Raw genomic sequence first — 11,930 nt, 5'->3', positions numbered from 1 at the left:
CACTAGAGAACAACAATGAATGAAAATCAGTACCAGGGCTTATTTAGGCAGCAGGTGGTTACTATCTGGAATGCACTCCCCCCAAGAGGGTGGCTGAATCAATTATGACTTTCAAAAGGATATTTGGAAAGTTATCTAAAGAGAGGAGCTTTTCATGGATCTGAGGCAATGGCAAGGCAGTGGAACCAGCTGAGTGCTCTTGCTATAACCATTCTGTGACTCTGTTTTTAGGCTCTGCTGCAGGAACTGAACCTGGGCAAGAGAAAGCATGAGGTTCCTTCTCTGGCAGTCTCTCTTGCGTTGGAAGGCAAGGCGAGTCACCGGGAGCTGACATCCCGGCTTCTGTCTGACCTCCTGGGGAAAGTCCTTACAGCTGATGATGTTGCCAAGGCCTTTGATAAGATGCTGAAGGATCTGCCTGACCTTATTCTTGATACACCTGAAGCACCACAGGTAAAAGTGCAAGCTCTTCACAAGCATTTGCTGATAAAAGATCAGCTACTAATACAGCCCTAATTTGTACCTAGGATTATGGGGCATGTTACTTAGCTTGAGATCCTGTGTGCAACCTTTTATTCACATGGTACACTCCACCAGCATTGTATTAAGGTGAAATAAGGACAGAAATTAATGGAAATGTGCACTTTGAGCCAGCACATAGTGAGAAAATGACAAGTTAACATTTCAGCACTAAATGTCAAGATAAATGAGCATGTTATTAATGCAGGAATTGGAAAGAAAATCAGATAGCGAAACCATAGTGTCATGGACTGAGCAGTACCTGAATTGTGATGACTTCTGTTGAGGTTTGTCACAGCCTGACATTTATCGTATGCACTCCTCAGAATCCATCTCCCTCAAATGGTATTCAGAGTTCCTGCGAATATTAGCTGTTTCAGGAAATAAGAGATCCTTGTTCTGCCAGAGCTGCATTACAGATTTTGGCCATTCCAATTTAGTGCTTACCTAAATTCAGTTGGGAGAAATTCTGCTTTCTGGAATATATCGCCTCATTAGAGGTATCAGTTTTGAATTGGGATGTTAAACTCTGGTTCCTCATGCCTATTTAGGAAGGTGTAAAAGGACTAATGCCAGAGCAGAATTCTTCTGGTGTTGTGAATAATAATTGAGAGCCGGATAGTGGATGTTGTCTACATGGACTTTAGCGAGGCCTTTGACAAGGTCCCTCATGTCCAGTTGATACAGAAGGTGAAGTCACATGGGATCCATTGAAAGTTGGTAAGATGGCATAGAACTGGCTTGGTCATTATTGAAATAGTGGTGGAAGAGTGATTTTCAGACTGGAAATTGGTGTCAAACCGTGTTCCACAGGGATCAGTGCTGGGACCACTGCTGTTTGTGTATATTTTACAGTGAGTTGGAGGAGAATGTAGGTGGTCTGATTATGAAGTTTGCAGATATGTCAAAAGATTGGGGAGCTGCAGATTAACATACAGAGAGATCTAGACGTACAGGTCCACAGTTCCTTGAAAATGGCAACAAGTGGCTAAGATGGTCAAGAAGGTGTAAGGCATGCTTGTCTTCATCAGTCGGTGCACTGAGTATAGAAATTAGTGAGTCATGTTACAGCTGTTGCACACAGTTCTGGTCACCACATTACCAGAAGGATATGGAGACTTTGTTTCCCAGGATGTGGTCTGGTTTGGAGGATATTAGCTATGAGGAGAGATTGAACAAGCTGAGAGGATGAACTGATATATATTTACAAAATTAAGATGCGTGGATAGTCAGAGTCTTTTTGCCAGGGTAGAAATGTAAACTATTACGTTGGCTTATGGTAAAAGGGGAAAGTTTAAAGAAGATATGAGCAACAGATTTTTTTTAAACAGGATGGTAAGTGCCTGCAGTGAGCTGCTGGAGGAGGTTTTGAATATAGGAGTTAGGAGATTTTGTCGCTGTACAGGACATTGTTTAGGCCACTTTTGGAATTCAGCATGCAATTCTGGTCTCCCCGTTGTAGGAAGGCTGTTGTGAAACTTGAAAAGGTTCAGAAAAGATTTACAAGGATGTTGCCAGGTTGGAGGGTTTGAGGTGGAGGAAGACCCTGAATAGGCTGGGGCTATTTTCCCTGGAGTGTTGGAGGCTGGGGGATGACTTTATAGAGGTTTAAAAGGTCATGAGGGGCATGGATAGGGTGAATAGCCAAGGTATTTTCCCTGGGATGGGGGGAGTCCAGAATTAGAGGGAAAGAGTCATAGAGATGTATAACACGGTAACAGACCCTTCAGTCTAACCCATCCATGCCGACCAGGTATCCTAAATTAATATAGTTCCATCTACCAGCACTTTTTTTTAGATTAGATTAGATTCCGTAATGGCCCACATTCCTACAAACCTTTCCTATTCATATACCCATCCAGATGCCTTTGATGTAATGTACCAGCCTTTGCCACTTCCTCTGGCAGCTCATTCCATACACGCACCACCCTCTGCATGAAAAAGTTGCCCCTTAGGTCTCTATTAAATCTTTCCCCTCTGACCCTAAACCTATGCCCTCAAGTTCTGGTCTCCCCCACCAAGGGGAAAGACGTCAAAGGGACCTAAGGGGCAACTTTTTCACGCAGAGCATGGTGCGTGTCTGGAATGAGCTGCTAGAGGAAGTGGTGAAGGCTGGGACAATTGCAATATATACATGGATGGTTACATGAATAGGAAGGGTTTAGAGACATGAATAGGCAGGGAATAAAGGGATATGGATCATGTAGAGGCACAAGGTCTTTATTTAGAAAGGCATCATCTGTCAGTGCAGGTTTGATGGGTTGAAGGATCTGTTTCTGTGCTGTAATCCACTTTTAGCTGGTATGGAATCTTGCTGTGCCTGATGTAATACTGTCATTGCCCAAGGTAACATTAATGTAATACAACAGAAAGCATACTCCTCACTTCTGGAGTTCTACTCTTTATGTTTTCCTAAAGGGTATGGAGTCAAAAAAAAGGGAAGTCTTGCTAAAATTATACAAGGCACTAGTTAGACCATAGCTGCAATTGGATTACTTAGTGTGGAAACAGGCCCTTTGGCCCAACAGGTCCACACCAACCCTCCGAAGAGCAACCCACCCAGACCCATTCCCCTACATTTACCCCTTCACCTAACACTACGGGCAATTTAGCGTGGCCAATTCACCTAACCTGCACATCTTTAGACTGTGGGAGAAAACTTGAGAACCCGGAGGAAACCCACGCAGACATGAGGAGAATGTGCAAACTCTACACAGACAGTTGCTCGAGGCGGGAATTGAACCCGGGTCTCTTGCACTGAGGCAGCAGTGCTAACCACTGAGCCACCATGCTGGTGAACTGTGAACAGTTTTGATTCCCTTTTTTAAACAAAGATATACTGGCATTGGAGGCCTTGGTTTCAGTTCTCATCTGAAACACACCTCCAGCAGAACTTCAACATTAGCCAGTAGGATTGTAAATGTTGGGTGGTTTAAGGTGATTGACCGGATTGGATTGTTTATTAACAGAGACATACCAGTTCACTTTAGCATATTGTTTTAGGTGGAGTTTGAGAGTGCTGCAGATTAGTTACTGAAGGAAATTGTTCCTTTTCACATAACAGGTTCACTTACATTCTTTAGACCTTCCCTGTGCTTGAGCTGTTGGTGTTCAACACAGTCAGACACGCCTAGCTTATGTAAATATTGATCCAGAAATAGATTAACCTTAAGTGAAATAAAAGTACTGCCGCTTGCCTTGAGCATTCTCAAACCTACTGTTGGGAACTTGCTCAGTGTAAGCTTCTCTCTGACCAGCTGCACCCTTTAGCATTTTAAAATTTAGTCCATGCACTGCCTGTATTCAAATTCTCTGCAGTGTAGGGCTCTGAGAAAGGAACATTATTACAGTAACTCCTATTATACCATCTGCTGCTATGGGTTTTGCTCACTGTGCCAGTGGCCCTATTGGTTGGACTTGTCATGGTAAGAACAGGACCAGGCTTCTCACCTCCCAGACCTGTTATACTATTGAATACAATCGTGGGGTAGAGATTCACAATCTCTTGAGTTAAAAAACAAATTCTCGTTTAAGTCCTGAGAGGCCCCTCCCTTATTTTGAAATGGTGTCTCTTAGTTTTAGATCTCCCTAGCTCCAGGGAAGCATTTTATCTGCGTCTACCTGGTCTATCCCTCTAAATATCTTTTAGATTTCATTGAGATCACCTCATTCCTCAACTCTAGAGAATACAGACTCAGTTTCCCCATTCGTTCTCACTGGACAACCCACCATTCCATCTCTGCTTCCTAAAGTGAGGGGATTAAACTGCACATAGTGTTCCGTTTGTGGTTGAACCAAAGTTATGTTGAATTGAATAAAAACCGCAAGAACTGTGGATGTTATAAATGAGAAACAGGGCATGCCTTATGAAGTAAGATTGAGGGCGCTAGGGCTTTTCTCATTGGTGCAAAGAAGGGTGAGAGGTGACTTGATAGGGGTGTACAAGATGATAGGCAAAGATAGAATAGATAGCCAGAGAGTTTTTTCCAGGGCGGGAATGGCTAACACGAGGGGGTATAATTTTAAGGTGATTGGAGGAAGATTCAGGGGAGATGTCAGAGGTCGGTTATGTACACAGAGTGGTGGGTGTGTGGAATGCACTGCCAGCAGTGATAGTAGAGTCAGATACTTTAGGGATATTTAAGCGCCTCATGGAAGATAGTACAATGAACAGTATGTAGGTTAGTTTGATTTTAAAATATGATAAAAGATCGGCACAATATTGAGGGCCAAAGGGCCTGTACTGTTCTGTGTTTGAGAAACAAAAAGAGAAGTTGCTGGATAAGCTCAGCAGGTCTGGCAGCATCTGTGAAGAGAAATTAAAGTGAATGTTTTGGGTCCGATGACCCTTCCTCAAGACTTGTATTGAAGCAAGACTTCACTGTTCCATGTACCTAGTGAAGGCTAGCATTCCATTAGCTTTCAGAATGGCTTGCTGTACTTGCATGTTAACCTTGAATGATTTATTGATGGGAATGCCCAGAGCACTCCATGTTTATCTACTCTTTTAATCTTTTACCATTTAGCAAATACTCTGAACGTTTGTTCCTCCTACCAACATTTTTTTTAAACTGCCAAATCTTTTGACTTTCCATCTTAAATTGCATCTGCCATGTTCTTGCCAACTCATTAAGTCTGTCCATATCATCTTAAAGCTACTTCATCTTCCTCGTAACACACTCCTACCTAGCTTTAGATAAACCAAAAATATTGTGTTTGGTTCTCACATTCAAATCATTGATAGAAATTACTGAGGCTCAACTACTGATCCTTATGATGCCTCTCTTCTTGCCATTGCAAGAATAACCCATGTATTTCAGCTTTTAAAAAATCAGTAATCCATGCCAGTACATTATCCCCTATCTCATGTGCTTGAGCTTCATGAACCAATTTCTTGTGGGGTACTTGCTCAACAATTATGTGTGCTTGATAAATTTTATTAGTTACATCCTCAAAACACTCAGACAGGTTTGGCAAGCTCTGTTTCCCATTTGTAAATTCTTGCTGACAGGCCACAATTATCCAGGTATCCATTTATTACATTCTTCACTAAGCTTCGAGCGTTTTTTCTACGACTGAAGTAAGGCTAATAGGTAAGTTGTTCTATCGCCACCTTCCTAATTTCTTTTTAAAGACAATTCTTAAGACATACCTCTTTGACCAAGCAATTAAATAACTTAACTTACTAATCATTTGTCTGATTTTCTTTAATAAAAACCAAAAGAACTGCAGATGATATAAATCAGAAACAAAAGCAAAATTTGCTGGAAAAACTCAGCAGGTCTGGCAGTTTCTGTGAAGAAAAGATCAAAGTTAACATTTCAGGTCCAGTGAGTCTGATTTTTCTTCACAAGTAATGCCAGATCTGCTGAGCTTTTCCAGCCATTTGTTTGTCTGATTTTCTTTATTTATTTATGGGACAAGGGCATTATTGGCCAGGCCTGTATCAATTGCTCATCCTTAATTGCCCTTGAGTAGTTGTTGGTGGTGATGATGAGCTACCTTCTCGAACTGCTGCAGTCCTTGCAGTGTGTGCAGTCCTTGCAGTGTGTGCAGTCCTTGCAGTGTGTGCAGTCCTTGCAGTGTGTGCATACCTGTGTGCAGTGAGGTAGGGAGTTCCAGGATTTTGACCCAGCAACAGTGAAGGTGGGCTGATCTTTTTTTCTCAGTCGGGATAATGTGTAGTTTAGAGAGGAACTTGCAGATGCTGGTTGGCGTCCCCATATATTTGCTGCTCCTCTTCTACGTGGTAGAAGTTGTTGCAATGCATCTTGTAACTCATACATGCACTTGCTACTTGCACTAGAAATGGGGAGATATGAATTATGAAGGTGGTGAATTAAATGTCTCTTATTCCATCTTGAGTTTTGGAACTGCAATCATCCTTGAAGTGGAGGGTATTCTTCATACTCCTGACTTGTGCCTTGTGAAAGCCTGATCAAATACTGCAAAAAGACTAAAAGCGCCAAGTTATTGTACAGACCAAGTTGTCAATCCTGGCATGAAGAGTTGCCTAGTGTGACATTAGGCCGCTATTAGAACAGCAATAGAAGAGATACGTTGGTCAACATTTTTCTCTTGGCTGTTGAGCAGATTGACCATATGTAGTGAAGCCTTTGACCAGCTTTCTCCCCATTGTCGCCAGTTGTTCTTCAGGATGCTGGAGCTGTACCTTCCATTTCAGCCATTTTGTACCCTGCATCCTGCCTGGCCTTTACTTGTTAATTCGAATGGTTGTTGTGCCTCTTTGTCCCTCACATCTGAAAACTGTAGCATCATGTCAACCCCTTTATCTGTTGCTGCATGAGGAGCTGATGATTATTGCACTGTAGTCCTAGGTTGCCTTTATCCTGTTAATTGTATTTGGACTAGGGCAGATTGTAGAGCTTTCATTTTCCTAGCTCTGTAATGGACTTTCCCCCACTGTCCATTACTTCTCGGCAGATAGGAACAGGCTGTCTGATATTACAGAATTACCAAAGTCATTCAATCACTGGATGCTGGAGATTCACAGGGACCAGTCACTCCTTTAGCTTCACTGACCTAGCTTGCTTAGTTAATGTGTGTCTTTCTTTGCTGTCTGGGCAGGTGCTTGGCCAGTTTATCGCCAGGGCAGTTGCAGATGATGTGTTGCCATCAAACTTTCTCGACGGTTATAAAGGGAGAGTGAATTGTGATCATGCACGGTAAGTTTGAATTTTTGGGAGGGCTCTGTTATTAAGTGAGAAATTAATATTGGTTTTCAATCATATGTGCGCGCGCATGCATGTGTGTGTATGTATATTTGAGGCGTTTGTCTGTGCTGGAGGTAAGCGCCACTGGGCATGGCTTGAGATATTGAAGAAAACGATTTTGCGTTTGAATCAAGAAGTTTCTTTGAGGCCTGAGTATTAATGGTGCCTTGGGATGGTCTCTGCTATTCAGAAACTTGCTCTGCTGACCCTGAGCTAATCCAGGTCCCAGCGTGTCTGACTTCGTCCTCCCTTCCCTTCAGTGCTGCTTTGGATCGTGCTGCTGTCCTTCTGAGTATGAAGCGGGGTGTCGGATTGGACAACGTCTGGGGAGTAGGCGGAGGGCAGCGACCTGTTAAACATCTCATCAGAGAGGTAGGCCATAGAACCCTGTAAAGAGGCCAATTTGGTATTGGCGAGGAAGGATGATTGAGAGGGGCAGGAGATGGAGAAACACAGTTCTGTATCAGAAGCTGGAACAGAGGATTGTATTAGATGGAGTTCAACTTCACTTTCCTCCTCTAGTCCTGTATCACCTGGGTTTGCTTAGTGATGTGCAGAATTTCAAAGATTCACAGTGAGAAAGATTCTCTCCAGCTCAGTTCTAAATTGTCAATCCAAGTGATCATGAGACTAACCCCAAGTTTTAGAGACTACTACCAGGCCCTTCAGTTCCTGTCCAGTCAAATACCATAAGATATAGGAGCAGAATTGGGCCATTCGGCCCATTGAGTCTTCTCCGCTATTCGATCTTGGCAGACATGTTTCTTAACCCAATTCTCCTACCTTCTCCCTGTAATTCTTGGTTGCCTTACTAATTATGAGCCGATCTATCTCTGTCTTAGATACGCTCACTGACTTGGCCTCCATAGCCCTCTGCAGCAATGAGTTTCACAAATCAACCACTTTCTGACTGAAGAAATGCCGCCTCCTCTCAGTTCAAAAAGGTTGTCCCTTAATCCTGATGCTGAGCCCACAGGTCCTCTCTCTCCCAGAGGATCTATCTTCTCCATGCCCACTCTCTCCAGGTCTCTCAATATCTGGCAAGTTTCGATGTAATTCCTCCCCTCATCCTTCTAAATACCATCCATCAAATTCAGACAGAGTCCTTAACCACCAGTCATTATATGAGCCCTTTCTCCCCGGGATCATTCTTGTATATCTCCTCTGGACCCTCTCCAATGCCAGCACAGATATGGGGCTCAAAACTGCTCTCTGTACTCCAAATGCAGTCTGATCAGACAGCAGTACATCTCCAGTGTACTCAAAATGAATGCTAATATTGCATTTGCCTTCCCTTTTATATCTTAATCTTAAACGTGTGCCCTCTAGTTCTGGACTTCCCTACTCTGGGGGGATAAAGCTTGACTATTCATCCTATTCTGCCCTTCATGATTTTATAAACCCCTCAGCCTCTGACAATCCAGGGGAAACAGCCCCAGCCATTTCAGCTCTCCCTTTTGCTCAAACCCTCCAACCCTGGCAACATCCTTGTAAATCATTTCTGAACCCTTTCAAGTTTCACAACATCTTCCTGTAGGAGGAAGACCAGAATTGAATGCAATACTCCAAAAGTGGCCTAACCAATGTCGTGTACAGCTGCAGCATGACTTCCCAACGCTTATTCCCAATGCTCTGCCCAGTAAAGGAAAGCATACCAAACGCTGCCTAAATTTTTTACACCACATGGTAGGTGTCTGGAACGCAATGCCAGGGCTGCTGGTGGAGACAGGTACGGTAGGTGCATTTAAGAGGCTTTTAGATAAGCACATGTAAGGAATGGAGGGATTAGTTTAATTTGTAGGCCAAGAGCCCATTCCTGTGCTGTACTACCGCATGTTCTAGTCCAAACTCCTTTTTGATGTCTTGTGTGACTTCAAAGTTCCTTGGGCATTAGGGTGTGGCAGGACGCTTAAGTCAAGAGCAGTGTTTCGACTTGTTCATGATGGGAGTCTCATGGTTTTTGCACTGTCTTGCTTTATTTCATTCTGGAAAAGCTATTTTATATGGAGCAGAAGAAAGGAAATTGTCAAGGAGAGAGGAGAAAGAAATGGGACTTGGGAAGAATTTTAATGATATTGGTCTGTATTGGGCACTGTACTCTGCTAAATTTTCAGTGCTCCAAATTGATTTTTTTTTCTTAAAATTATTTAAGAAATCTGCGTCTAAGAAATGAATTGCGGGAAGCTGTTAAGATGGAGTGTGCAAACAGATAAAGGGGAAATGGACCCTTCCATTTGTACTTGGTCTTTGTGGTTTCATTTAGTGGCATCATTATTGTTATTTATATAAATGATTTTAGATGAGAATATTGAAGGTATGGTTAGGGAGTTTGTGGATGACACCAAAATTGGTGGCATAGTGGGCACTGAAGAAGGTTATGTCACATTGTACAGAGATCTCGATCAGTTGTGTTAATGGGCTGAGGAATTGCAGTTGGAGTTTAATTTGGATAAATGCAAGGTATTGCATTCTGGTAAAACAAACAAGGGCAGAACTTGTACAATTAAAAGTTGGGTAGTGTTATAGAACAGAGAGAGACTGAGAAGTGCAGGTACATAATTCTTTGAAGGTTGCGTCACAGGTAGACAGGGTGGTTCAGAAGGTGTTTAGCACACTTACCTTCATTGCTCAGACTGTTGAGTATAGGAGTTGACAAGTCATGTTGAAGTTGTACAGGATATTCCTCTTCTGGAATAGTGTGTCCAGTTCTGGTCGCCCAGAATCTGAGGGATGTTGCTAAACTGGAGAGGATTCAGAAGCGATTTACCAGCATATGGGATGAAAATGGAGGGTTTGAGTTATAAGGAGAGGCTGGATAAGCTGGGGCTTCTCTCATCGAAGGGTAGCAGGTTGAAGAGTGACCTTGGAGATTTATAAAATCATAAGGGGTATAGATAAGGTGAATGACAGATGTCCTTTCCCTAGGGTGGGAGATTTCAAATTGGGGGGCATATTTTTAAGGTGAGAGGAAAAAGATTTAATAAAGACATGAGGGGCATTTTTTTTTTTTGAAAGCAGTGATTTGTGTGTGGCCTGAATTGCTAGGGAAAGTGAACGTTGGTGCAGTTACATTTAAAAAACATTTAGACAAGTACATGAATAAGAAATGTTTGGAGGGGTGTGGGCCAAGTACAGGCAGCTGGGCCTGGTCTAGCTTGGGATTATAGTTGGCATGGACTTGTTGAACCAAATGGTCTGTTTTCCATACTGTATGACTTTCTATGGCCTCCTGTCAGTGCTACATACAAAATGGAAACAGCTGATAGTCATTTACAGCATGGAGACAGATCCTTCGGTCCAACTTGTCTATGCTGATCGGACATCGTGAATAAATCTCTAGTCCCATTTGCCAGCATTTGGCCCGTATCCCTCTTAAACCCTTCCTATTCATGTACCCATACAGATGTCTTTTAATTGTTGTGATTGTTCCAGCCTCCAGCACTTCCTCTGGGCGCTCATTCCATACACTCACCACCTTCTGCATGAAAACATTGCCCTTTAGGCCCCTTTTAAATCTTTCCCTTCACACCTTAAATCTGTGTTCTTCTCGTTTTGGACTCACCGACCCTGGGAAAAAGACCTTCGCACTCACTCTATCTATACCTGTCATGATTTTATAAACCTCTATAAGGTCACCCCTCAGCCTCCGACGCTTCAGGGAAAACCGCTCCAGCCTATTCAGCCTCTCCCTATAGCTCAAAAGCTCCAACTTTGGCAACATCCTTGTAAATCTTTTCTGAACGCTTTCAAGTTTCACAACATCCTTCCTGTAGTATTGCACACTATTCCAGTAGTGGCCTAAGCAATGTCATGTATAGCCACAACACGATCTCCCAACTTCTACACTTGAGGCACTGACCAATAAAGGCAAGCATACCAAATGCTGCCTTCACTATCGTATCTACCTGTGATCTACTTTCAAGGAGTTATGAACCTGCACTCCAAGGTGACTCCTTTTTTTTCAGCAACACTCCCCAGGACCTTGCCAGTCCTGCCCTGATTTGCCTTAGCAAAATGCAGCACCTCACATTTATCTAAATTATACTCCATCTGCCACTCTTGGCCTATTGGCCAATCTGATCAAGATCCCGTTGTAATCTGAGGTAACCTCCTTCGCTGCCCACTACATCTTCAATTTTGGTGTCTTCTGCAAACTTACTAACTACAACTTCTATGTTCACATTTATATAAGTGACGAAAAGCAATGCATCACAAGAAAACGAAGTTCATTAGTTGGTAAAAAGAGGGAAGGCATTGGCCGAGTGATATTCTCATCAGACTGTTAATCCAGAGACCCACGGAATGTTCTGGGGACCTGGGTTTGAATCCTGTCAGAGCAGATGGTGGAATTTGAATCTAATAAAAATTCCCAATTCCTCCACCTCATCTGTTCCCAGGAGGACCAGTTCCACCACAGAACACGCCAGATGGCCTCCTCCTTTAAAGACCACAATTTCCCCTCCCACTTGGTTGAAATGATGCCCTTCAGCGCATCTCCTGCTCTTCCTGCCCATACGCCCTTGAAACCCACCTCTCCAACCACAACAAGGCCCCCGCGGGTCCTCACCTTCCACCCTGCCAACCTCTGTATACATCGCATCATCTTCTGCCACGTACAAATGGACCCCACCGCCACAGATATATTCCCCCCCCCCCCCCCCCCCCCAAACCAACAAC

The 11,930-nt window shown here is 43.2% G+C and overlaps 1 protein-coding gene across 4 annotated transcripts in view; it reads left to right on the top strand.

The window, feature by feature from the left end:
• Window positions 1-11,930, top strand: part of pdcd4a (programmed cell death 4a) — a 61,377-nt gene that overhangs the window by 29,087 nt on the left and 20,360 nt on the right. For 3 of the 4 annotated variants that reach the window (XM_043687108.1, XM_043687185.1, XM_043687019.1), the window contains 3 exons: window positions 232-453; window positions 7,108-7,205; window positions 7,514-7,625. In XM_043687108.1, coding sequence (XP_043543043.1) covers window positions 232-453; window positions 7,108-7,205; window positions 7,514-7,625 — 432 coding nt within the window. The remainder of the gene's footprint in view (window positions 1-231; window positions 454-7,107; window positions 7,206-7,513; window positions 7,626-11,930) is intronic. The other variant, XM_043687268.1, reaches the window with a different exon arrangement.

Source organism: Chiloscyllium plagiosum, chromosome 1 (assembly GCF_004010195.1).
Source record: "Chiloscyllium plagiosum isolate BGI_BamShark_2017 chromosome 1, ASM401019v2, whole genome shotgun sequence".
In the NCBI taxonomy this organism is placed as follows: Eukaryota; Metazoa; Chordata; class Chondrichthyes; order Orectolobiformes; family Hemiscylliidae; genus Chiloscyllium; species Chiloscyllium plagiosum.
This window is presented reverse-complemented; position numbering and strand designations above follow the sequence as displayed.